We start from the raw sequence: 27,539 nt of genomic DNA, 5'->3' as shown, positions 1-27,539 counted from the left end.
ACTTGAAATATTTTTCTTTGTATTGAACAGATAAGGTTTGGAGAGAATGTGTACTTTGAAGAGAATGGCTGCATATTTCTTGCAAAAGCAGATGATGGTAAGGGATTTCTCTTCCTAATATGGTAGGATTCTTTAAAAGGGTATACATGTATCACTTAGTGTTCTTTTCTTGCATTAACGTTTAACTTGTCTGTTTCTTAACTAAAAATACTTTTATACAATTCTGTACTAGAGTAATAATTTTAGATCCAGAATCTGAAAGGGTGAGGTAAAGAGAGTTAGAGAATAGTATATATTGATACTAAGGAAAGTTGCTGGAGAGAAAGCGATAAGACATTTCTTTGCAGAGCCCTAACTTAACATTTTGAAGAAAGGAAAAGAACATCCATGCTTTTTTATTTCTGAGGGGAGGTGAAAGAATTTTTAATTTTATTTATTAGAAACAACCATGCTTTAGCTATCTGAGCTTTAAAATTCAATATGTTTATTAGAAGCCAGCATCTACACTTTTGAAATATTTTTAGTAATAACTACAGGACTTTTTTCCTTGGAACTGTAATTTTTGTTTATTTTTACAAAATGCATTTGCAAATATCTTGCAAGACAGGTATTTGTTGTTGATAAATTCCAGTAGAATGTTTGTGAATATTTGAGACAGATTTGTTAAATACAGACATTAAAAGTCACCATTCATTTTGACAGTGTTTTAATTACAGGATTTTTTGCTATCTCTTTTTCCTATGTAATAGGTGAAGGAAATGCTAAGATTTTATTCAGTATTGAAGATCTTGGCTTTTCTGATGCCTTTATTCAACGGATCAGAATTTCACCAGATCAGAGATACATGGCCATCAGCTTAAAAAGTGAAAATTCTGAAGAGGCAACCTGCATTATTATGAAACTTGGTCATCTTCCTGTAGTGGAAAAAGTAATTCCAAGTGTATTTAGCTTTGGTAAGTAATTTCTAAATATCCTGTGGATCACACAACCTTTCAACACAACATCTTTTTTTAGTTTAAAGGTAATGGTTTTTTTAATGAAGACAACATTTAATCCTTATAAATGTTGAAATTTTTCTTATGGTTTCTTTAATGCTACACAATTACAGGCTATCTGATATGGATGAAAGGGACTACTTCCTGGATACAAGTTGTCCTTCACTGCAAAAGCATTACAACAGTCATATCTTTTTCCATTGAATCCAATATGCTATTTTCAAAATATAGTGATGTGACTGTTTGTCATATAAAGATCTTTTTAAGGGATGTTCTAGTTGGTAAATCCTTGCAGCTACAACAGAAGTCACTGGTAGCTGTAGACAGTTAGCTTTGCTTGAAAAGTGTGGAAGTACTACCTACCAGTGAGTGTTGGCTGGAATTTCAACTGGAATCCACAATGTGGGTCACAGTTCAGAGCCCAGTGAAGTCAGCCAGGCCTTGAATCAATTCCTTCAGAATAAATTACAGAGCTTTACATTGCTGTTGAAAGAAGCAGAGGTAAATGGAAGTGAATGGGAAAATATTCTTTTTTTATAGTCTATTAAAGAATATAGCAAAAAGAGCATGATAGTATGTATACAGTGTTCCACATCTTGTACTTTGGATTATATTGCTAGATGTCATCAAGTATATCTAGTGCAGTAAGCAATTTGCCTGGGCAGAGCAAAAAAAATAAAACTCTACGTAAAACTTCCTTGTTAAAAAAATGAGGAGTAGCAAGAATTTAGTGTTGTGTTTCCACACTGAAGATTATAATACCAGTTGAAAAATAAACATGCAAATTTGCCAATGACATTTTACAACATACTTGATTTGAACATCTATCTAGGTTGATCCAGAAGAATCAGTACAGTTAAAAGACCAGCATCCTGTTGCCTAGATAGGTGTGACAGATAATAAGAGTACAAAAGATGACTATCAGAATGGTAAATTCTGTAAAAGGTAAGGCAAGGTGTGTATAAAGCTAAGTCAGGTGTTAGTGAGGTACAGCAGTAGTGCAATGAAGCACAGAGATGCCTCAATCATGAGCAAAAAAATTAGGTCTTAAAACCACTTGCAAAGTTTATGGGCTTGTATTGAGTGATATAAAACAGCAAGGAGACAGACAAAAGTTCCTGAAAATTTACACCTTGATTTTTCTATAGACTAGGCTATAGAAAAGTCTAGATTTGTCCTCCAAAGGCTTGTCTTCATAGTGAATCCTTAGCCACCTGTGCACTTTGGAGCCACATTGCTGTTCAGAAAGCAAAGTGTTTGTGTTATTTTGGGGTTATGAATTCCTCAGGGTTTGTACTGAAAATCAGTATTTATGCATAAGACACATACAGCAGCTTTTAAAAGCACATGTGTTAAATACCATTCTGTTGGCTGTAGGAGCAGCAGAAATGGCAGGAATGTGGCTGGATCAGTCAGAATAACTTCAGAATGACAAGGTTCCTGTATTTATACCTTTCTATGTTGGTGAACACATACACAAGCATAGAAAACTGGAGAATTTTTATCTCAGCAGTACCCATGGGGCACATGCATCATCTCTTTTCTCTAAATGGCTTGTGTGCAGTCACATGCAGCAGTGCAGAGCTTATGATGTCTCTATTGTCTTGCTGACTCCATGTAAACCTCTTTTTCTCTGCTGTTTTAAACAGCCACATCTCCTATTTTCCTGCTACCTCCAGAACCCACACAGGGTCAACAGCTTCCTATTACTGGGCCCTGCAACATTGACCTCTGCTTTTTTTTTTCCTTTTTTTTTTCAATGCATTATGAGATTCTTGTTCTGTGGTATTCAGAGAAAACATGGAAAAACCTTTTGGCTCTTACCACAGTCCCCACAGGATGCAGAAGTGCTCTCCTCAGTTCCATGCCACCTGCAACCCACCTCTTTCAGCACTGGGTCCAGTGTCCATGGAAGTCCCATCTTCTCTCAGTAATATCATCTTCTCTCTGAATTTGATATGCATTTGTCTTTTTTTCCAGAATGGGCTGCAAATGATGTTCTGTATTACACAGCTCAGAAGAACCTTAAAAGCCAGAATGTATTCAGGACTACTTTCACTTACCAGGAGCATACTAAGTTAGTTTATACAGAACAAGATGCAAGGTAATACATACCTAAAATATAACAAGTCCTTTATATATTTTAAAGTATTTTATATGTAAAATACAACTGGTTTTGAAAACAAAGTGTTCCATATCACATTTCAAATAGTAAAATGCATTTTTTTGTTCTGCAGTCAGTAGTGCCTTATACAGCCTGAGAATGTGCTCTGTTCTCCTTTTGATATGTGATCAACAGAGATTAAACTTTCCTCTCTTACCTCATGAGTTCAGCTGAGTTTATAAATGTCAAGGTCACTCTCAGGTCAGGGTGTCCTTTAATGAATGTGTGACAGTTTCATACAGGGTAAATCAGACCTTGGATTTCATTTTGTTTTCTCTGCTATTGATGTCTGATACATCTTTTTAAAAAAAATACATAAGTTCAGGCTAATCCTTGCTCTGGGTAATGGATGAGCAAAATCATTACAACATTCCAAGAGACAGAACTATTGTTGACTGAATACCCTCTCAATAACCTTTCTTTAAGCAGTGGTTTAGGAAGACAAGAAGGCTCTTTGCTAAATTGAGCACAGAACTAGCTTTTCAGCATTGTAGCACATGGTATATTTATATAGCATTGCATAAATATTTGTGATTATTCTTAATTCAAGTTACATATTCAGTAAAGAAATGCCTATTATACTTTCATCAGAAAAAAAAAGAAAGTAAAAAAATCTGCAATGGAGATCAAATAAATAAGATCTTTTTTTTCCAGCTGCATTTGATGCATCGTTTTGGAAAATAAAGTTGCACTGACCTGGCACTTCCCCACAGGGAAACTGTTGGCATAATTCTGAAGGTCACAGTCATTACAGTAGATCTACTAGAAACTTACTCTAAAGGTTCATGTGCTATTGCAGCTCATAGCTGAACTCCTTCATCGGAGATGGCAAGACATTCTTTTGTATTGCCATTGAACAGTTCTGTTCTGCATCTCACCAGCTCTTCTAGTTGCAATCAAATCTTTTTTTAGAAGCTGATAATTTCTTGACTTTTTTTTTTTAAGCTACAAAGATAAAAAAAATTGTAATATCAAGGTCATAATCCTTAGGGAGAAGTGTAATACGCATTTCAGCTCAACCCTCTTAGAGGCAGGATCAGCAGAGCTGAACTCTTGGAATCTCTACTGAATGCAGTGCCACATTCTTGCCAAATTCATGGGTATTAGACAGGCAGGAGGCTGATTTTTCTTGCAGACTTTAGCTCCCCCTCTGTGCCTGTCCTAAAGATGTCAAGAGGGTGCAATTAGGAAAAACTATAGTACCAAAAAAATTTGAGATCCTCCACCTGCAAATAATTAAAGGCACTGAAAATACTATTTAAAGCATTCTTTTCTTCACCAGTCAAATACTCTGAATCCTAAAGAGATCATCATTGCATGACCGCAATGATGATCTGATCTGTGTGATGCAGATTATGGTACTCAACCCTACATTTTCTTGATGGAATCTGGATCTTTGTGTTGGACAGTTTTGCTATTAGAGACATCCAGTCTTAAGGGTTCAAAATGGCAAAGAGACTGTTCTGATCCAAGATATGACATTCCAGTTAATTCAGATGACTCACAGAGAAATTTGAATCTGAATTTTAGCCTGAACTTTTCTACTATTAGCATCCAGGCACTGGTTATCAGTCTGCTTTCTTTTTCTAGATTTCAGATGGATTTAAATCCAGTATGTAGTTCCTAGTTTCTTAGTTCAAATTTTTCCAGTTTCCAGTTTTATCACTCCAACACTGTCCATCTTGCCTCATATAAGCCTCTGTGCTTTTTTTCTTTTTAAGTAGTACTTTTTGTCTTATTTGCTTCAGACAGGTCAGCACATAGACATTTTATCAGATTATTTTCTAATAGCTCTTACTTTTGTTATTGCTGTTCCCACATGATGTCATTTCTTATTTTAACTACCCATTACTACTTTTTTATTTTAAATAGGGTTACAAGCTCAATAAAAAGTTCTACATTCTGCCTAAATTTTAAAGCCTGTATGCATAAACGAGCTTCCAGTCTAGCTCAATGATATAAAAACCTGGAATTAGTTGGGAAACAACTAAATTGCTTTCCTTGCAGATTTCAGGTTTCAAACACAAGACTGAAGGGTTTTAAGTCCCAGGGTAAATGCAGCAGAAGTGGGTCTGGGAGCCAAGTAGCCTGAAATTTCTCCAGTTTGCTTACAGAAATGTTGTTTCTTATCTTGAAGATGGAAGCCCATGATTCTGAAACAACTGATGTATTTTAAAATACTAATAAAATTTAAGTTTTTCTTTTCTTTTTTTCAATGATTCCCTACAGATTCTTTGTAGACCTTTATTGCACAAAAGACAGGCGTTTTCTCACTATCAACAGCAACAGCAAGACAGCCTCAGAAGTTTGGCTGGTTGACTGCAGACATCCCTTTGAGTCACCTGCTCTTGTACAAGCACGAACCACGGGGCTCATTTACCACATTGAGCACAGGAAGGACCAGTTGTACATTCTTACTACATATGGAGAACCTGCAGAGTATAAGGCAATTTTGACGGATAATTACATTCATAGGATTAATTTAGATGACTGTTGGAGGTCATATAGAAATAGTAAGGTTGGCTTTTAATTCTGTTCATCACAGCTTACTGAAATAAATTAAGAGAGAGAGCTGCATGGATTAAAAAGACTGATAGTGCTGCATGGAATCTCACCTGTCAGAGGCCAGTTTGAGCCTAACTCCTTTGACAGCATTAAGAAATGACTATGCTTCAACAGTCACTTGCCCTGTATCAAAACTTAAGTTGGTGATCTCAGTTTGTGTAATCAAACCCACTACAACTGTGCTGGCCATACTGAAAGCACTTGTTGTATTACAGCCTTCTGTAGAGTACTCTTTGAGACTTTGTCTTCTCCAAATGTTACTGCATTGTTCTTCCATTTTGCCCAAGTAAAGGGAGTTTAAAAATCTCCAGTTTTAGACAGGCAAACACCCCAAATACAATTAAATATTTTTTTGCAAGAAAAATGTATGAGATCACCTATAAGTCTGTACCTCTCATTTGTAATTCTTAGTACATTTTAGTAATACAAGGTTGTTTGTTTTGTTTTTTTTATAGTTGATGAAGGCACCAGTAGCTTCCAGTGGCAAGGAGAACTGGCAGTTAGTTTATGCACTGGAAAGGAAAACCAAGCTAGTCGACTTTGAGATGTTCAGTGATGACTGTATTATGTTCCTGAAGAATGCTGGTCATCTTTACTTAAATGTGATTTCTTTTGTTTCACACTCGGTTCAGTCGATAAAGGTATGTTTTAGCTTGATTTAAGCAGCATAATATTTTTCCAGCTTTTTTTTTTTTGGCATAACATAATTAAAGCAAAGATTAATTCCAAAAGCAAAAAGTGGTTTAGAAAATACTGGCAATTTCATCATTATGACTAATTATGTTACCTGTGGCTGTTCTTAAGGATTTGATGTGGTGGCTCATTGCAGCATTTAGAAAGTTAAAGAGCAGCTGTCCTGTGAGCCACTTCTTTCCTCAACAGATTACAGTCAAGCTTTTCACAATACAGCTGATTTCTAATGTAAACAGAACTTAGTTCCCTAAATGCTCTACTTAAGTTTTACTGAGCCTTTTTTTGCCTACACTCACTGGTGTAAGCAAGGCCCCTCCCACAGGAAAAAGAAATCGGAAATCATACTTGTTCAGAAAACAAGTATGGACGCTGTCCCATAATAAATGGGAAGAGTTGATATTGCAGTACAATTGGTGCAAAGGATTTGCTTCCATTCTCTAGTTATTAAATACCTGTGGATTAAACACAAAGTGACTTAAGCCAAATCCAATTTCTGAAGATCATTCAGGTGAAATATTTAATTGATTTGTTTTCCTGAAAAATAACAGTCTGAACAACTCACAAGTTTATTGCAACAAGCTGCCAATGCTGCACTCTATAAAACTGCTACAGAAAAAGGTTTTTGACAAAGTACACTGTATGGTCTCCAAAATCTTTAATTTTTTAAAATGGCCATAGTTTATTTATTCAAAAAGGGCCTGTAGTTACTCAGGAGAACTTGGACTTCTGCTGCCTTTTCAGAAGCCTCTAGCTACCTAACCCAAGTAAGTAATGGTCTGGCAGAGGGTTTGGCTATGTCCCTGCTGCTCTCAAAGAATGAATCTTGATTTCTTTCATTCTTAGCAGAGTTAAAAACCTTAAATATAATAACAGTAAGTATCTGAGGGTGAATGTGCCAGGAAAAGGCTTTGTTCTTCACAATGGCTGGCACTAGGAACAAAGTTAAGAGGCAGGGGTTTTCAGTGGCTTAGCATTACTGAGCTAACTCACAGTAAAAGCATAATAGCTGACATGGACTTGGCTGTATAACGTGTTGAAGTAGAACTGGAAATGCAAGGAAAAATAGGATCTAAAAAATAAAACTGATGCAGAATAATTTCAAATGTTTTCTTTTAAAAAGTCTGTACTAATACCCATTTTAAACCGAATTTGAATTTATTTTTTGTTTTTAATTCATTGTCCAACTTTATCCAATGGTTTCGGGGGAAAAGTTCACCAGTCTTTCACTTCTTGACTGTTTTGTTACTGGATTTAAATGAAATACGGATTATGCTACATACAAACTAAGATAATTAGTTAATATCCAAAGTCTTTTATTCTGAAGGACATATTAAAAAATTTACAGAAGCAGTGTAAGGGTCTCACTTGAAATGCCATGTTTTCTCAGCTACCTACGTGGGCCTGTGAATTTGAATTGGAATCTCATCCTGAACATACCACCAGCACCTGCTATTTTCAGCTCTCCTCCCCAGTACACCCCCCTAAGCGTTTTGCATATTCATTTAAAGAAAATAATCTCATTGAGCAAGCTGTGCAAGAGGTACCAATTATTACGAATTGTCACACTACACGTTTACTAGCTAAAAGCAAGGTAAGATTTTTCAGTCTTTTTCCCATTCCTTTTATTCTTTCCTTCCTCCCCACCCATTTAAAGAAAGTGCATTTGGCAGGGAACAGAGATTAAAAAATGTAAAGAGCAGTTGGTGCTATAGTTATTAAACAGTGGGTGTTTTCTTCAGTGCTACAGAGAAGAACAAGAAAGAGTCGTGATTTTTTTTTCCATTAACCTGGGTATTCCACAGGAGATAACAGCACATGATGAGTCAAGAAGCTTAGTATAAGTGAGAATTGCTAGTTGATGTAATGGTATTGTACTCCACATGATAAATGAAAAAGGTGCCAGCTGTTGAAAAGAACTGCACAGTGCAGATCAAGAAAGGAAAGTTTTAACAGCCTGAGTTTAAAAATTTGGAGATGTTAATAAAGAGTTTGTACTGTGGTAAGTGGTAAACTCTATTGTTAATAACATATATTCTTGGTGTTAAAGGGGGAAGGAAGACTTGGGTGCTTTGGTAGTTTAAAAACTCCTCAGGTGTTGCACTTAAATGAATTTATACTCTGCATCTGTAAGCCCACACAGCAGAGGTTCAGTCTCAGGCTTTATTTTTCAAGAGTGCTTTGTACACTCTAAGTGAAAAAAAATTACTGTAATCAAAAAAACACATTTTAAAATAAATAATTGAAGTTTTCATTGCCATGTGTCATTGAGATTTCTGCAATGTCCCTTATTGTAAAACTACTCCTTCTTTTCCAGGATGAAACTTTGGTGCCAATTACAGTTTTTCATAATAAGAATTCTAAAGAACTACACAGGAGACCACTTCTAGTTCATGTATATGGAGCTTATGGAATAGATTTGAACATGAGCTTTAAAGAAGAGAAGCTGATGTTAATTGAAGAGGGTTGGATATTAGCATATTGCCATGTTAGGTAAGTCAAATATAAAATGGAAATAAGATTTTGTTTTGCAGGATATACAGGTACTTGTTCAGGTACAACTGAAGATGCACCAAAATAATCTTTTTTGTGTACCTATACCTAGTTATTCATATCTTCTTAAGATTTTTTTATTTGGGTAGTTTTTAAATTTACCTCAGGGAAAAAAACCACAAAAGCACACTACATTTTAGGTTTCTTAAATCTACATGATGGCTGTATGTACCTTTTAATCTTTTCAAGTCTCATTACTTCTTGTCTCATCTTTGCTCAAGAAAATATTTGGTTAGATGCTCAAATTGCCATGACATGTTATCTCCCTCCTTCTGAAAGCATTGTGTGCTAATGCTCAGTCTGTGTCTTCTGAAAGCCATTTACATTCCACAGCAACAACTTAACATTTAACCTGCAGCCCTTATTCTTTTATTGGCTAAATCATCTGTCTCCAGTTTAGCTACAAATCTACCAGTTTTATAAAACTGCAATGTACAACAGGCTTCAAATTTTTCTCGGTAGCTAAGGAAGATAACAAAAGAATCACTTTAGAGGGGGGAGGGAAGGGGAGGAATGAGTAATTGTTGGAAATACCAGTCCCAAAACAAATTCAGCAAATATATTCAGTCTGCTGTACTCAGTGGCAAGTACTGTGCTGTTGTTCCTCACACCCCACAAGAATCTTAAGATGCAGGTCAGTCCTACATGAAGATGGATTTGTCATCCAAAGATGGCAGGCTAATCAAATAATCCATTTGAAACTTGAAAACAGAAGAGGAAGCTTCAGGTGGCTTCAAACCAAAACTGTGGTTGCATAGAAAGAAGTATAAATTATTTTTATAATTCTGTACTACAAAACGTAACATTTCAAGTAGCATTTGAAATTCACAAATTGTGGGGGGGGAACCCAAACCCAGCTTTCTAACAGTCTCAGAATTTAAGCTAAGTGGAAGACAAATCCTGAGAGTCTGGTGTGGAGCTCAGAAATACTATTCTACTGTTTTTAATAAGTAATAGTGTTAGTAATGGAATTATTGGAAATATTTTTGTAGTTTCCTGTATAAAAAGGTAATATTATCTGATTTTGTATTGCCTACAATGAAAATGTCATTTCCTAAAGTGTTGCTTTTCCTGTGGATTCCAGGACATAAGCACATGTGCCCTTCTACAGTTAGTATTTTCACCAATCATCATGACTGGATTTATTTTGCCTTCATGTTTTCTCTTGTAGCCACAAAGAAGGGTAAAGGCAAAACTAGAGAAGAGTTAATTTGGAAAGCAAACTGTGATGTGCCACTCTGTGGCTGCTGCTGTTCTTTGGTTATCTGAAGCTATGCCATGTAATGTTTTCTGAAGAGACTCCAACTTGAATTGCATTAAATTTCAGGGGTGGAGGAGAGCAGGGCCTTAGCTGGCACAGAGATGGATGTCAGCATAATAAACTCAAAGGTCTCCACGACCTCAGGGCTTGCATCATGCTGCTGCACCAAGTGGGATTTTCTCAGCCCAAGCACACAGCCCTGGCAGCTGCCAGTGCTGGGGGAGTTCTTGCAGGAGCCCTGTGCAACACTGACCCAGCCCTGCTCAGAGCCATGGTGTTACAGGTGAGCTGCTGCAGACCTTGTACACATTTTAACATTAAACTGTGTTATCTGTGTTATTGTACCACTTTGAGAATTGGAAACATTCCAGTTCAAAGCTCACTCTCCTCATTTGTTTGAGAACATCTTGACTCAGATATTCAAGGTCCTCTGTCCTATTTGCCAACTTTTTTTTTTTTTTAATGATTTCTAAGGCTCCTTTCGTAGATGTTCTAAATACAATGATGAAAACTCATCTCCCACTGACAATTGAGGAACAAGAAGAATGGGGAAATCCATTAGAAGATGAAAAATGTATGAAGTATATCAAAAGCTATTGCCCATACCAGAATATTAAGCCACAGGTAAAACTATGCTTTCTGTGCAGAATACTACTGGCATAAAGTGTAGTGGTTTATAAGAAAACCAGAAGTAGATCACTGAAATTTTTAAAAAACCTCCAATATAAATTATTTCTGTAATAATCTTAGCAATAGTTGGAGTCACAAGTGACTACTGAAATTAACCCAATGCCTTCTCCTAAATGACATGAATTTCTAGACTTGCTTTTGTTTTAGGACTTTCAGGAAGTAATAGATTATTGTGTAGCAAATCTCAACTTGCAAAATGCCTTCTTTTGTGGGGGAGTTTTGACTTTCTACCGTGTTTTGCTGGCTTTTATGCAGACACAGGAGGAAGGAGGTTTCCATTGGAGATATTTTCCAGTGATGGAAACTACCTCCATCTGAGGTATTTTCCAGTGGAGGTGGGGGTATTTTCCACTGATTTAAAACCTTTCTAGAGGTATTAAAACAAACAAACCCTGAAAGGGAAGAAGACCTATAGCTTTGACATTGTCACCTCAAGGAAAATCTCTCTTTATTTGACAGTGTGTTAGCTGTGTTGCACAGCTTCATTAAGTAAAATTCTTACTATTTAAAAACCAACTTCTCTGCAGAAAGATTGCAAAAGTAAACTTCAACTATTGTTCTAAGGTAAAGTATTCCATGATTATTAATCCCTTTTTTCTTTTTTTGCAATCATCAGCAAGCAGACAGGCATCAGGCCTTTACCAGTGGGAAGAGGATGTTTTTATGACCTTTTGCAAGTAGATTATGCCCAACTGTGAAGTCATTTTTCAGACCAAAATACTTTTTGCACTTAGAGTGATAAAACTCTTAGAAAACACTAAGTAATTATGTAATAGATGAGTTAAATAAACACTAAGTTGTATAGAGAAAAATGTGTTACTCTGTGAGAAAGACCAGTTGTCAAGTGTTTAACTGGTTTTGGTTTTTAATCTCAGTGCTATCCATCAGTTTTTATCACGGCGTATGAAAATGATGAACGGGTACCACTAACAGGAATTTTACAGTATGTTCAGAAACTCAGGAAGGCTGCACTAGATCATGCCAGCAGAACAAGTAAGAAAGGTAAGGATAAGAATATCACAGAAAAGTGGAGTTAACTGAACCAAATCTTAATAGTCATGTAAATTAAAGACCACAGAGATTGACTCCTCCTTAAATGAATTCAAACACAATCCCATATCTCCAGCTCCACAGCAGACTCAGAACACTCTCTGAGATGCAAGAACAAAGACTGGAAGCCTGTCAGGGGGCTCACTCTTTCCTAGGCCTCCACATAGGGCAGTTGTTGGATAGTGCAGAGTGAACCCACGCTGTCACTCCAGCTGCTGACACTTGCTGGAGTTCTCAGTAACCCTTGGAGAAAAATCTTATTTTTGCTGCTATACAAAAACCTATTTTTCTCACTTTGCTTAAGCTGCAGGTCCTTTGTTCAAGCTGGAGTGACAACAAGGCCAAAGGACAGGTGCTTTTATACCTGAAACTTAACCCTAGCTTTGGGAGTTTCCAGCAAAAGGTACATTCAAGCTTGACAAATTTCTTGTACCATCCACTCTGGGGAGAGGCTTTTACCATCATCACCAAAAAAGATCTTGAATAACCTTTTCTACATTTCAGGATGCCCTGTCTCTGAGCAGCACAACTGCAGTGGTGGAGAAATTGCAGCCGCTGCTGCAGTTGCTGTTGTGCTCTTTGTGCAGGAAGAAAAGAGCATGTCTTTCCAAAAATACTCAGAGAGAACAAACACACTAAATAGATGAATATTTTCCAAATATGCAGTTATTAGAAATACAAATAATTCATTCAGAAAGCCCCTCTACAATTCTCTTTTTCTTAAGGAATAATAGAAATTCTGTCAGGACAAGAAGGCAGAATTAGCTATCCTTAAACAACTCACATACCCACTTAATTTTTTCCTTGTCCATTCAATGTAAAGTGATCATCAGCTTCATTGTTCCAGGAAATTGGATTCCTAATATCATCCTAGATGTCCAGGCAAATGGCAGTCATTGTGATTCATCCTGGGAGCACTCACTGAATGAGGTATGGTCCCTTTACTGCACAGCTCCATAACATGTTGCAGGGATATTCCCCTCAAGGAACACTTCAGCCTCAGTAGTTGGGCAGTTATTGAATGTATGTTTAAACTATAAAGAAAAACTGCTAGAACAACTGCTGATTTTACATATATATATATATAATTTAAAGACCCAGCAATCTTTATATATAATTATATCTATTTTTATACATATAAAAATATGTACAGATATAAAAGAGAGTGACAGAGCCAGATTATTGAAATAGCCTTAAAAATAGTGTTCAATTCCCACTGTAATGTGCTAGGAGCTTTGAATGAAAGGTTCCAAGTTGTGCAAAACATCATTCCAGCAGGAAGAGTCATGCTCTGTAGAGTATTAAGTGCTTAAAACTGTCATACTATTTACTCCTGTCTTCGTCATTGTGTAAAACATACATGATGGGTTGGATCTTTACATTTTGAAATGCATGATCTGTGCTATCAAAGCTATTACAGTTGGCTTTCAAGAATTTGCACTTTATACAAGCATGCTTGTTAAAAGCAAAATATTGCCAAGACCTAACATATTTTTACTGATGTCTCAGACTGTCACAGTTGGATACAAATTTTATTACTCTTAATTTTAACAAATCCTAGAAAATGTTAATTTGGTGGTGGTGGCAGTTATTCCCAAGATGAATTCTTTTAGGAAAAGCTCCATGCTGTCTTAGGTCAAGGTATTTCTAAGCACTAGTATAGGAAAGGAAGATGACTGGAATAGCTGCACAAGAGCCTGAACATTTATAGTGCAAAGAACTTTACTTTGTAATAAAATATTTTCATTATCTTAGGTTGCAAGACACCTTGCTTTTCTGAACAGAGAACTTGAGGAAGTGTGCCATCCCCAACATCACAGCAAATCCTGCAAATAACTCCTAAACACACTGACCACCTGAAAAACTTTCGGTCAGATTTGGATTTGTATGGAAAGCAAACACCTTCTCCAGAGAATCTCTCCAGAGGATCCCTGATTTATGGGCACAAGCACACAGAGCTGGGTGTGGCATTGCCTTACAAAAATACAGACCAAGAACTGGAATTCTGCCCTGCCAGGCTGTACAGAAGCAGCTGCCAGCAGAAATGAGTTTGTGCAGCAGCTCCGTTCACGTGAGCCAGCAGAGCAGCAGCACACAGAGCCCCACAGGAGAGCCACAGGCACTTGGCACAGGCAGCCTTCCTGTCCAAGGCACATCTCACACAAGGCAGCAGAACTCCTCCAGAGCATCTGACATTCAAGTCTCACTACTTCCAGGACTAATTCCCATACATAGGTGATGGGAGTTGCTGCCCTCTCTCTCTGCACAGCAGCCATGGTGTACTGATCACGTGGTGGGACTGAGCAAACTGCAAAGAAAAGCACTCTCAAGGACAGGAATTTTAGCAGAACCCTGATCTGAATACATTAAAAATCTTTCAGTTCCCTTACCTAGCATGGTAATCTTAAGAAGGATGTGCCAAATCCCTCAAGAGGACAAGATCAATGTGTCAGAAGATGCCAGAGTATCTCCAGAAGATAAAGCAAAAAGAATGCCCCCACTAAAGCAGCCTGATTCATAGCTCAGCTGCCCTCTGAGCAAGGCACAAATCTGCTGCGCCTTGCTTGTTAAAAGAGGTGTGGTGCACACCCAGGGCCACAGCAACCACTGCAGGTGCAGCAAATGCAAACCAGAGCACCTGTACAAGTGTGACATTCAGTAGAGTTAGTTCAGCTGCTTCCTCTGAACTAAAGTACCCGCCCCTCACCTCAGCCTTAGGGCAGGAAAAGAAATAAGAGAATGCAAACATATTCTAACTCAGCGGGGAGGGGGAGAATCGACTGGAAATGCAGTTATGAGTGTGGAATTAAATATGAGCTACATTTTGTTTTTTTTTCTTACTAACTTTGAGGATAATCAGTTATTAGATTTGAGAAAAGAGGTGAAACATCACAATATACACTAGTCCTGCTTGTGTTCCTCTGTTTTAACAAATATAGGGCCATCCCTTTGGAATAATTTTTACAAATCTGCAGACTTCTAAAAAGTTACAGTGAACCGCCACAGGCTTGGGATTCCACAGGAGCACTTACAGACCAGCAACCTCCAGGGTCAGCAGCCTGAAAGCAGCTGTTCTCTCTCCTCCCAAAAAGAGATGCTTAAACAGGACAGGTTTTAGAACAGGTTTGCTTTTCTTCTCCACACATCCTAAGGGGGAGTTGATACCATTATTTTTCCTTTTCATCACAAATACAGATACAAGACAATTATGTATCTGATTTTTCAGGACATTTATTTTGTATACAAATAACGTTTTAAAAGCTGAAGAAAATGGAGTATTTTTAGCATTTCCCTGAAGCTAATATCTTCTAAATTAACATGAAAGCACCGGTATTCTACTCCTCTACTTAACAGTTCACGTAGAGTAAATTGAGGACCTTGGAATAACAAGCTTTTTCTGCCACAAAACACTTCCCTTGAAAAGCTTCCATAGTATGAACAGGCTTTGCTGTTGTATATTCTAGGACCAGGCCTTCCCCCATTTCAGTGTTAATTAGTTTGGTATTGACCACTTTACCAGCATTGCTAAAATGAGTACTGAGTCTTATTACAGCTTCAGAGGGAAGGTTAGGAACTCTGGCCTGCAGGTCTGTTGTTGCCTCCTGGCCAAAGTTGAGCACCATCATGAAGACTCTGTCCAGCCCATCCAGCTCCCTGACGTACACAAAGACGTTACTGTCATTCCAGATGTGGCACATCCACCCTCGGTTCATGGGGAGCTCCTCGTTCCGCAGCAGAGTCAGCGCTCTGTACAGAGCCAGGCTTGAGTTGGACCAGGTGCTCTGGATCTGCAAGAGTCAGCACCAGCAGGGTCAGCTCTTGGCTCTGAGGGAGGAAATGCAGCTCCCTTCTCACACCCACCCAGGCTGCTGGGAACGCGTCTGTCAGAATTCCGTGCTGACAATTACCCCACTTCAAATCTGTCTGCAAATTTCACTCAAAATCTGCTTTTTCTGTGCACTTCTTGGCACGTGTGAAGTGGCAGTCACAGAGTTTATTAAGCATAACATCTCCCCAGCACTAAAGCGATTGCTTCCTCCCCCAGCTTCCTTTCAGTACTGTTGATTCAGGAGAAAGCCACAGCCATTCAGAGCTTGACACTGAATCTTTTTCATTGAGTCCAGTCTACTGCAGTCACTGGGTTTATTTCACACTTTATATTTCTGCTATCTTAGATTTTTTTTTCTGCCTTCAATTTTGGGCAGCACTGTAGGTCAGCAAATCTGTTTGATTCACTGCTCTACTTATGTTAGAGTCAGTCTATGTCAAGTTCTTGTTACAAAACCAGTGCTTTCTATAGCAACAGAAATGGGGGAAAAGAGACCAGTTTTCAATTTAATATCAAAATTATTAAAAGAGCCAAATTGCAGCATCAACATGATAATTGTAGTTACTCTGCTTAAACGAATATAGATGAAGTAGGCTCCTCGATGTGCAAGGATTTCCTTTTCTAATAAAACTTGTGAGGATTCAGTGCCTTTTTTTTCCCTTGAGTTTATTCCTGCTACCAATGCTCACTACTAAAAGGAAGCCAGAGCAAAATAGATACATTAAAATATTTTGAGACCATTAGTTTGATACATATGTTCATACCTACCTCCACATTTACACTTTGGTAGTCAGAGTTAACAGGTAACCAGCTGCTGTTGCCTTCAGTAAAACCAGCATTAACTTTTCCATCCCACTGCATGGGGGATTTCTCTGGGAGGGTTGCCTAGAAAATAGAAGGAGTGATTAGCATATTAAAAATTATTCTTTGAATGGCATGTTCTCACCTCTCCCAAATTATCTCCCTTTCAGTATTGCTTTCTTTGGTTTAAGTTAAAAATAATGAGGATGTAATTGTGGTCCAAATCTAAGGAGAAAATGAATCAAGACAGCTCCTGAAATGGAGGGGAGGGGATAATCTCAGATACAGCATTGTTGGGTAAAACGTGGAATTCCCAAATGACTCTTACTGGAGTTGCCATCCTTTGCAAGAGATGGTTGAATAAGTTTACTGATGACAGCCAAGATACTCTGATAAATATCTAGACATGCAGAGAGTGAATATGTGAGGTAATGAGTCCTTAGAGGAGATGCCATTAAAATAACAGTAAACAACAAGTAATTGCTGTTCAGTGTCTGTTATTTTCTAAGTATTGCACTTTTCACCCCAGAACTCTTCAAGCTTACATTTGCAAGGGGTACAATTTTGACAGGACTGTTTGTGTTAGAAAGGTAAAATTATTATTTCCAAGTGCAAAACTATTGAAAACTGGCTTTTAGCTGATTAAAAAGTGTTGATGTAGAAAAAGTCTGAAGTTCTCATTTTGAAGAATTCAGAAAAATTCTGAAAAAGCTTCCTCATTGTTACTGAAGAGCTGCCAAAAGATCTGACACTTAAATTTAATGATATAAGAGGGCATAAAATATTTTGCACATACTTTGAGTGTTTGTTTTCCATGAAAACTGTTTTTCATATAAAGGACACTTTTCAATACAATCTGTCAGAGCAGCAGCCTAACAAAAGAAATTGTCACTTTGCTTTGTGACATAAATAATGGGTTTCTCCTTTTTAGCATATTCTGAAAAGCAGGGAAAAAATCCTAAGTTTTCAACACTGGTAACACTGCCTCTCATCTTTACCTCTTTCAGTGTCTCCTGAAGTGTTTGAAATGCTGGGACTAAAGCCTGTATAATCCTGAGCAAATACTCTCCATTTTCTTAAGACACCCATTAATCAGGGAGCCTTCCTCTCCAGCCTGAGTGAAAGGTGGGTTTGCATTTGTTCCAAAGCCCTGAGCCACAGGGTAGCCACTAAAAGAGAGTGAAGCCTGAGGAGCTCAGGGTGAGCCACTTTTCTTAAGAGAATCACACTGTCAGCAGTAATCAGCAGCAGCAAGAAAATGCAGGAGATACTTTGACCTGGGGTTTTCTCAGAGGAAATGAGATTTCCTTTTAAATCAGAGAATCACTTCCCCATATCTGAATCAGACAAATCTGGAGATGATCCTGTGCTTTAAGTACCTCTGTCCCTTTGACACAAAGCTAGCCAATGCCATGTCTAACACTGCCAGCAGCTGCCTCATTCCCTAACAGCGGCTTTCCACAGGAAAAGCAGTATCTGCCATAGGACTATATTCTTATGGTGCTCAAATACAGTCAGGAGAGGCAGAGATGAGCTGCTCCCTTTTGGGACAGACTATGCATGATGACCAAAACCCACTTTTGCTTGCCACCAGGCAGCCTCCCCTTCGTGCAGATCCCTTTTTCTGAATTTGGGCACACTCATGACAGTAATGGCTGGGACAGAATCAGAACCGTGACTTCCTTTAAATAACAGCCAGGAAATAATGGACGCTGGCATGATGATGAGGGCACTTCCACAGGAGGAAGGAGACAGCTCAGTTATCTTCCCTCATGTGTCTGCAGCACCTCTCCTAGCCCCTGACCAGGCCCAGTGTGGCACTTGCTGTCCCTTCTGCTGAAGCACCACTGCTGGAAACCATGCAAGACTGATCCGGAGAAAGACAGAAATCAGCATCCATAACCGAAGTCTACCAGTTCAGACACACATCAAGGCCTTGGTTCTGGTCTCTGGCCTGGCCATTTCCACTGCTGTACAGAAGTTTGCCATGAGGAACATGGAAAACCATTTAAGCAGTGAGAATGACTGGGTTTGGTTACCAAATAAAAGTTCTTGTGTTTTTGAATGTTCTGTTACTTGGAACTAAACAACAACAGGACCAGAGTTTACATGCTCTTCACTTACATTTTCTGATGCAATGTTCTCCATGCCTATTTCTTCACCATAGTAAGTTACAGGAGTGCCAGGGAGGGTTAAAAGCAGCATGTTCATGACATTGATGTACTCCTTCCCAATTCGAGTTGAAATCCGAGCAGCATTAGGGCTTCCAACCTGAAGAAACCATCATTCTGTTAAACACAAATTATAAAATTTCATGCATATGTGAAATTGATTAACTAATTTAACAAGGTAGTAAATGTTTTGGGCTTTTTTCTTTCCCTTCCAGGGCTGTGAGGTCCATTATCTTTACCTTGATGTCATTACAAACTTCTGTCCCAAAAAATGTAATACACAGAAGTCCTGCCAGCAGCACATGAGGCAGAAGTGAGGAAGAGATGACAAATAACAACTCTCCCTGCTTACAGTTCTCTGCTATTTTCTCTGCTGTGTGAGGACTGCTCTGCTTGCTTTGAAAAGATCCTTTGCACATTCCAAACATGCTTCCTAGGAAAGAGAGGAGCAATGTTTTAAGTTAACTGCTCTCCACTGCCTGCTCTTCTCTGCCCTGGCCCCGGGCGGGTTCCAGAATCCATTGCAGTGAGTCAGTTTATGGTCAAAGATAATTATCCCAATTCCATTCTCACTGGTGGTTTAGCCACTGGAGACACTGAGGGAGAGGCATGATCATAAATTCCCTTCTGTCATCCTTGCAAGGGGAGTGGAACTGTTACTGAAGGGCAGCAGAGCCGGACAGTGCCAAGCACTCCAAGTAAGGCAGCTGAGAGTTCTCACAAGCTCAGCCACAGGCCCAGGCTGCTGCTGATCCCACTGAAATCAGAGTGTGTGAGTGGTTTCTGCCTCCTACAGGAAGAAGCCCTTCCTAAGAGAGTTGGTCTAGAACTCTTACTGCCCAGTTTGGCCATTTTCCTGCAGGCATGTTTTGCATCCACGAGTTGACAGCTTCAGAAATACTGTTGCCTGATAGATTTTTCATGTTAATTAGGTTGAAATTGAAGGGAAAATCTGCTTCTTGGATAAAAGTCGTTCCATAATACATCATTGTTGCTTCAATATCTTCCTTTTCATCATCATCAGAACCCATAAATCTACAAAGAAGTACACAAATAGCTTTTTTGGCTCATTTTTTGTTACACAGAACACAATAAAGCTAGAAATGGTTGGACACAGAGCATTAAGAATTATGGTCACTCCCCCCTCCCCATCAAAAAAAGATTAAAATGGTAAGGCAGACAAGGAATCAAGGAGCAGTACTCCTTGGAAATTGCTGGAGAAAAATCTACAGGAGTCAACACCAGGCTAAAGTATCTGACTGAAGGTTTTATTTTTCTGAATCCATGTCCACACACTCCACTCCAGCAATTTCCATGCTTTCCTTCACAGAAGAGGACCTGGGGGTCCCTCAAGCTGACCACGAGCCATCAGTGTGCCCCTCAGGCGGCTCAGGGCATCCTGGGCTGCATTAGGGGAGTGCTGCCACAAGTGAGGGCAGTAATCCTTCCCGTAGTCTGCCACTAGGGCCATTAGGCTTGGAAACATCTCTCCCAGGAGGAAAGACTGTGGCTGATTAGCTGGGGGAAAGGAAGCCCCATGAATTGAAGGGAGGGTGCAAAGGTGTCAGAGACAGGCTCTTTTCAGTAGTGCCCAGAGCCAGAGCCAGAGGCAATGGGCACAAACTGAAACATAGGACAGGTGTTTCCCTATGAACATCAGGAAACTCCCACCAGTCAGAGTGGCTGAGCCCTGGCACTGGTTTTCCAGGGGGGTTGTAGAGTCTCCATTACTGGAAATGTTCAAAAGCCATCTGGACAAGTTCCTGGACAACTGGCTCCAGGAGGCCCTAAAAAGCAGGGGGTCTGGACCAGAGAACCTCAGGAGGTCCTTTCCAAATTCAACCTTTCTGTGATTTTAAACTCTGACTGTGTGTCTCACTTGAACTGCACTATTAAAACTAAAGAATAAATCAGTCACAGGGTTGATAAACTAGTATCTCTGTGATTAGAATGTTTTCCTTTTCTTAGCTTTATACAGTCCACAGAGGGAGCAGAGCTAACTGGGCCAATTCCTTTCTGCATACACTGGGGAAGAGACAGTACAGCCTCTGCACTAGAGTATTTGCATTTCTGTGGCGTATTATGTTAGTAAGAGAACATTTTCTTGCTAGCAAGAGGGAGATGAATATTAGAAAGGACTGGCCAGCTGTGCTGGTTACCTGTATCTGCCAGGCTCTCTGCTGAACTCATTCATGGTGTGACGGAAGCTGCGGACGATGTCATGCAAACCAACTTGTGTGGTGGTGTAGTCATGGTAGAGCTGGGAATAGGCTGTGATACTCTCCTTAAAGCAGGGTATAGTACTTCACATTAGTTCACCAGTGTTCTAGGTTTCAGAATTCTCCAAATTCTCCCCATTCTTTCCTGAGACACTGCACCAGTTCATGAATTTTTACTGAAATGAGTTCAGCATGCTAACACTAACAGCACAGAGCTGAACTGCACTTGAGGAACTCTGGAGCAGCAGAGGACTGATAATTCTGGATCCCATCCTTCAGCAGGGAAAACCCACCCACAGCACTAAAAAAGAGAGCACATCTGGAGCAATGACCACAGCATGAACTGTGGCCTCAGATCAGGCTGGAAAGATGGACAGTGCCTTGATAGAGTAACACACCACAACAGCACCACCACCTTGGAGCTGGCCAGCTGCCTGTGACCCTAGCTCCACAGGAGAACAGTCTCATGGTGCTGATACTACCTGGCAACAACACCAAGTTCACTATCAGAGCAAAAGCAAGTAACATAAACAACAGTGAATGGGTCTGGTCACCTCTCATTGTGACACATGGCCTATACCAGTGGGTTTTAGTTATGCTCCAGTTCTTACTGGGGCTTCCTGGTGTGAGTGCTCTTTGTGCAGAGTGCCCGGGACCCACCCACCTCCCAAGGCTGACCTGAATTTCCTACAGCCACAATTAAGACCCAAAAGAGTCAAAGCAGGCACTCTTGACTCCATAGGAAAAGCAGGAAAGAAAGCAAAGACAGAATGTAAACATTACTCCATTCTGGGACTTGTTCACTGGAGGCTCATCCCGGAGATGTGTTGCTTCTAAGAGAAATTTAACAGTGCCAAAACTAAGTCCATCAACTCCTTTGCCGAGCCAAAATTTGATAATATCCTAGATAAAAGCAAAAATTGAGAAGTCTGAGTGAGCCTACCCCATTTAAAATAGTATACTCTTAAAAAGAAAACTAAACTTGGAAGGAGGTGTTAATACATAACAATTCATTTTTTGATTTGTGCTTCAAATTTTTCTAGAAACTAAAGTGAATCATATTGATCAAAGGTCAAATAAATAGCTAAATAAAGTATGTCTTACTATTCCATTCATACAAAAAAAAAAGACTGGTCTCTAACTTCTCCCATAATTCAGGAGACCAAAGCCAGGGCATGACTCACTAAAAGCAATTTCTAATCTCATCCCTCAACACAACTGGACTCATGCTAAGTGATGTTGTTGATGAACACTCATGTCATGGGTGCACACAATTAGAACACATTGATTCAAATATGCAGCAATATGTTGTTCTGCACAAACCTTGTGCCACCAGTTTTCTTTTACATAATAGAGCTCTTAAAACATCTGTTCTCTCTTATTTGACTGATGTAATATTTTTAATTTTTTTCAGACTTATTTGTCGATTCATAGGAATATAAGAAATTATTATCCAACAATTACAAATGCTATTTATTTGAAATTTCACTATCAAATTCCAGTGTTAGTCACTATTAGTAAAATTATATCCTACTTCACTAACTATATTACTAGAGTTTTAATTGCCCCAGTTTTAACAAAAACCTCCAAAGTTCAGTCCCTCTTGAGTGGTTTCTGCAAATGTCCTTTTAGTTGTGAAACTTGTCTTCGTTGGAGGAAAAAAACATATTTTAATATATTTTTTTTAAAAGTCTATTGACTTGCCTTTTTAAAACATATGAAGTACACTTGTCTGAACAGGCTGGAGTAGAATCAATGCACACTCAAGCTGTACAGATTTTTGTTTGGCAAATAAAGACTGCCTCACTGAGCTGCACTTTCTCATAGCACCATTCTGAAAGCAGCAGCTCTCAATACGGTGTGTGTCCAATACTGAATCTACCCAAAAATGTCCATGCTTATACCTGTGCTCAGCACAAAAGCCAACCCGGGTATCAGCACTGCAAACATCGAGCACTGATGTGGTTCTCACTGGCACCAATCTACATCTATTTACACATGAAAGCCACGACAGGCTGGTTGCTGAGTTTGGCTGTTCTTGGCTGCCCTTGTGCTGCTGAACCAAAGACTTAAATTTCTCTGCAGAAGTCCATTTGCTTCCTGCTCAGTCCTCCTAACCTTCTGGAACGGGATTTTGAATTAAAACACTAAGCAAAAATTATTCTTTAACATGATGTTCATACACATTTACCAAAGGTTGGTGTTACCAGGACAAACTTCCCAGCTTTCATGTATTCTTTTTTTTTTTTTTGCATAGGAAATGCAGCATCTCTTTGCTACTGGAGTTTCAATAATTCTCACTGTGTGCTTGAGTTAAAAGGTGTGACCAGAAGCGTTTTGTCTCTTCAAGCTCATGCAGTACCCACGTGGTGAGGGGAGAGGCCCCACAGAGACCACCCCAGGAGGACTGGGCAGCTGTGAAGTCCAGCGCCCAAGGAATGCACCACAATTCAACAGAACAAAGTGGCAAACGCTTACAGTCAATTAAATACATGAAGTGGCTGTACTACCTGCTGAGGGATAACTTACAGAAAGGGGAAAAAGAAGCAGCAGCTGTCCCACTCCCCATATTCAGGCCTACATCCCCATATTTTAATGAATTCCACATTGTCAGCTAGGAAACAGTGCAGACAGGAATGAGATTCCATCGAGCAGCACCATCACCACCACTCTCAATGTGAAAACACTCATTTTCCCTCTGGAAAGTCATCAGACAATTGGACAGATCGAAACTCACTATCTCCCCCTTATCAACAAGCACAGGCATTCCTTGTAATTCAAATCGGCATTGCCTCTGCTTTTCCGGGAATGCTAACATCTCTCTGCTAAACAAGGTGCCATCCCTCCATTTGACTGGCTAATTAACAACTCTTGGTATCAACAGAGATAAAATACTTCTCTGCACTTGCCCTTCTACCAGGCTTCAGGGCAAGAGCTGCTCTGTGCTGGCTCAGCACCAGGGGGTTCCACACTTACATGGATTTCCTGCTGGACAGCAGCGTTGCGAAAATTTAAGTCTGGCTGCTCCTTCCCAAACTGATGGAAATAACATTGTTCTCTCACGTCGTCAAACTCCCAGCTGGAATTCCCAAAGACACTCACCTGCTCAGCCAAGGGAGAGAGACAATCAGAACTACTAATTTAACAAACTTTTCCTCCTCTGCATATATTAAAATGTGGGGCATTACAAGCATAAAATAAAGCACAAAATGCCTAACCAGGGGACCACATTTTGAACAGATTTTGGTACTTATGATTTTCATTTCTTTTGGCCACCAGCTGCTCTCCTTTTAGTTGTGCTTTCCTGCACATATTTCTTGTTCAGTGTTGAAGATTTTGAAGATTTTTTTATTAAGTTAACTTTCATTGGGAATTATCTGGAATAGAGGGGAAAACATGGGTGGGAACATTTATTTTGGAATTACTTCTCCTAAAACTTATTTTAAATAGCTTTAGTTAACTTAGAGCTTTCTGCAATTTAGTATTATCCCTTTGAAGGGACAACAACAGTCAGCAAGTTAAAAATGTTAAACTTTATCACCATGTCTCTAATAAAAGATTCCAAAAGCTAAGATAGTTCTTAAGACTCTTAAGTTTAAAGAGAAATTATACAAATTGGTACAAAGTATTAGTTCCACCTGGAGTTTTTAGAACATACAAGTTCCTAATCATGCACCTACCGGTTCAAATCTAAAATAAATCTATTTGAGATAGGCAACGCATTTGCACTTTCTGGACTGATCACTTTCCAGAAAAAAGGACAAAAGCCATGATCACATTTTTGTTTCCTTCCCCACCAACTATGACTTCAGAGTACCTGACACAGTTTCTAGAACAGAATACCCATGCACAGAAGGAACAACTTGTGCCCAACCTTTTTTTTTGTGTGTGTGTGTGCCTGTTTGTTTAATAAACTAAGATTTAATACTGAGGTGAAGAAACAAAAGTAATTTTTAAAATCCCACTTTAAGTAAGACCTTTTCAAGTAATCCCTCAACCTGGTTTAAATCTTAATCTGCACTAACTCATGTAGTAACATCAGTTTGTGCCTCTCACCAGTCACTTACAACCCCATGTACACCAGGACAATCACGTTACAGCTGATTTTGCTCTGTGGCACCCAGCTTGGGATGTGTGTGTGTCCCTTCCCGTGTTTACCCAGTTGTTGGGAGGGATGAGTGAGCCAGCAGCCTGCCTGCAGTCCTGCCAGATGTAGTAGTCCGTGTATTTCCCAGTCCGATTGCGGCTCAGCTGAAACCACCGGTGTTTGTCACTTGTGTGGTTTGGTATTAAATCCATTATCACCTTTAGCCCTTAAAAATAAAAACAAAAACATTTAAAATCCATCAACCCTCCCCCTGCACCACTATATTACATTTAGCCTTTTAAGACAATATTAATATTTTTTCCAAATGCAGTATCAGAGGTATTTGGGCTTCTTCCATGCCAGAGGTCTGGTGAAGGAGAGGAGCACAAAAACCCCATAAAAAGTACCAGACTATCAAAACAGTTAGACCTGACTGGTGTTTGCAAGTAGCTGGAACACAGCTTGGGAGGGAAAGGAGAGTGGAGAGAACAATCAAAACAGATTTCTGCTGTTATGAACCACTTTCACCAACTCTGACTTCAACATCTGTCTCACACGTCCCAGGTGAGAAAGGCACTTCGCCAGCCTAGCATCAGTGATCACACATTCTTCATCACCCTTCCTAAAGAACAGACATTTTATTGAAATCTCAAATATTTTCAGACTTGCAAACCATTTTCTGTTCAGCTCAGCAGCTGTAAGAAGCAGCACCTGAGCAAACATTTGGTCTGAGGCACAAAAGCACCAAAGCAAGGATGCGAGGGCAGGAAAGAAGCGTGCGTTCCCTCATGTTCAGTCAGACAGAACTGCACCTCAGCTTGATCCCAGCCTTCCAGTGCCCATAAGACAGGCCTCAGGGAGCATGGATGGCTGCCAGCCCACCACCCACAAATATCCTCCTTGCAGAGGACACGCAGCCCCCTGTGCTGCTGCTGTAGTTCCCTGTGCCCTCTGTCCTGCTTTCAGCTCTGCCCCAGAGCCAAAGGGCAGGAGAGGGCAGCCACGGAGCTCACGTGGCTGTGGGGCCACCTTGTACCCTTTGCTGGCACCTCCATCTGCCCCTGATTAATGCCACCATGGGGGGACTGCCAGGTGCACAACCTGAAGTCCTCATGAAGTCCATCTTTTCAACAGAGTTACTTTGCTTGGAGATGCAGCTTACCTTTGTCATGTATGGCTGCAATCAGATTCTCAAAATCTGTCATTGATCCAAAAATGGGATCAATGTCATAGAAGTCTTCAGCTCCATATCCAAGGTCTTTTAAAGGGGACTTAAAGAAAGAGGTGATCCAGATGGTTTTTATATTCAAATATGTAATATGGTCCAGTTTTTCTTGGATACCTATTTAAAAAGAAAAGAACATCATCTGTTCAGAAAAACAAAATATTTTTGTTTGTACTCTGGTCCCTTTATCTTCCTGACATGTTACTACGGTGTGCAACTACAGGAACAGTTTCTGCCCTTCACCTGCCAGTACTGTACAGTGTGGCTACCACTTCTTGTTTAGAAATGCATTGTCCATTTTGGTGCTGAGCCCTCCCTTTCTGCAGGGCAATCTCAGTTCAGCTACTGGTAAGTGCCATTGCTTCCTTGCTACCAGGTGCCCCATCTCCACGCATTTTTACCAGCTGATAACACCTAGAGCATGAAGAAAACAAGAAGTAACACATCTTTCTCCCCTCTTTGTCAGTTTTAGCTTTCCTTAGGAGGAGCAGCCAGCAAACATGACCAGGTGCTAAGCACCACTCATCCTCCTGACTGGACTCAGTTTTGTGGAGGTGTCTGACTCTGGTAGCAGCTGTACTGCTGCTTGCTCTCAGCGCCATCTCTCAACTTCCTTTCTACTTCCACACTTAAGACTTGACTTGAGCAAACAGATCCTGGATTTATTCACAACAATGTGAGTTGCTATTAACGCCTGACAAATTCTCTTACTTCTCTCCATTTGTCTATTGGCTTTGTCTATTGGACTGTATTTTTCCACTGGTTTTGCTTTTCATATAACACATACACACACAACTGTTACACAGCAAGAATGAAACCTGACCCACCTTTCAGATCCCCATTCCCATCCATGTTGCTGTCCCTGAAGGAGCGAGGATAGATCTGATAAATAGGACTGGCCTGCCACCAGTCCAGGCACTTTGGAGAGAGAGCAATGATGGCAATTGTAGCACACACGAGCACAATGGCACCAGCAATCACCAGCCAGAAGAGGATCTCCCTGGTCACTCTGTAGCGGGCCTGGCTGGAGAACTGCAGCAAGACCTCCTTTGGCATCCCAGCATAAGGCTTCAGCATAGTCTCCTCCACAGCCACCGGGTCCACATCAACACTGCACATTTTTGGCATTTCGTCTTGGCTACTGGTGGCCGTTTCCTTGTCCTCAAAATCCTCATTTTGAACAAATCCATTGTTCTGCATGCCTCCCTTCTCACTCAGCTCCATAGGTAAGCTCCTAGC

At 39.8% G+C, this 27,539-nt stretch overlaps 2 protein-coding genes across 2 annotated transcripts in view; one reads left to right on the top strand and one right to left on the bottom strand.

Annotated features, from left to right (window-relative positions):
• PREPL (prolyl endopeptidase like) overlaps nt 1–17,149 on the top strand; it is a 21,570-nt gene extending 4,421 nt beyond the window's left edge. The window contains exons 3-14 of the mRNA XM_030946302.1: nt 31–97; nt 750–953; nt 2,976–3,099; nt 5,389–5,605; nt 6,180–6,365; nt 7,805–8,008; nt 8,732–8,907; nt 10,295–10,511; nt 10,703–10,852; nt 11,794–11,920; nt 12,816–12,898; nt 13,724–17,149. Coding sequence (XP_030802162.1) covers nt 31–97; nt 750–953; nt 2,976–3,099; nt 5,389–5,605; nt 6,180–6,365; nt 7,805–8,008; nt 8,732–8,907; nt 10,295–10,511; nt 10,703–10,852; nt 11,794–11,920; nt 12,816–12,898; nt 13,724–13,804 — 1,836 coding nt within the window. The 3' untranslated portion in view covers nt 13,805–17,149. The remainder of the gene's footprint in view (nt 1–30; nt 98–749; nt 954–2,975; nt 3,100–5,388; nt 5,606–6,179; nt 6,366–7,804; nt 8,009–8,731; nt 8,908–10,294; nt 10,512–10,702; nt 10,853–11,793; nt 11,921–12,815; nt 12,899–13,723) is intronic.
• On the bottom strand, nt 15,239–27,539 carry SLC3A1 (solute carrier family 3 member 1). The gene is made up of 10 exons (XM_030946303.1): nt 27,128–27,539; nt 26,238–26,417; nt 25,147–25,301; nt 23,965–24,090; nt 21,772–21,891; nt 20,929–21,053; nt 19,606–19,804; nt 18,723–18,869; nt 16,566–16,682; nt 15,239–15,756 (listed from the first exon to the last, which is right to left on the bottom strand). Exons 1-10 carry the CDS (start codon nt 27,522–27,524, stop codon nt 15,316–15,318), a joined length of 2,007 nt encoding a protein of 668 aa, XP_030802163.1. The 5' UTR covers nt 27,525–27,539; the 3' UTR covers nt 15,239–15,315.

This window comes from Camarhynchus parvulus, chromosome 3 (assembly GCF_901933205.1).
Source record: "Camarhynchus parvulus chromosome 3, STF_HiC, whole genome shotgun sequence".
NCBI lineage: Eukaryota > Metazoa > Chordata > Aves > Passeriformes > Thraupidae > Camarhynchus > Camarhynchus parvulus.
Note: the sequence above shows the minus strand (reverse complement) of the source record. Positions and strands in the feature narration are given on the sequence as shown.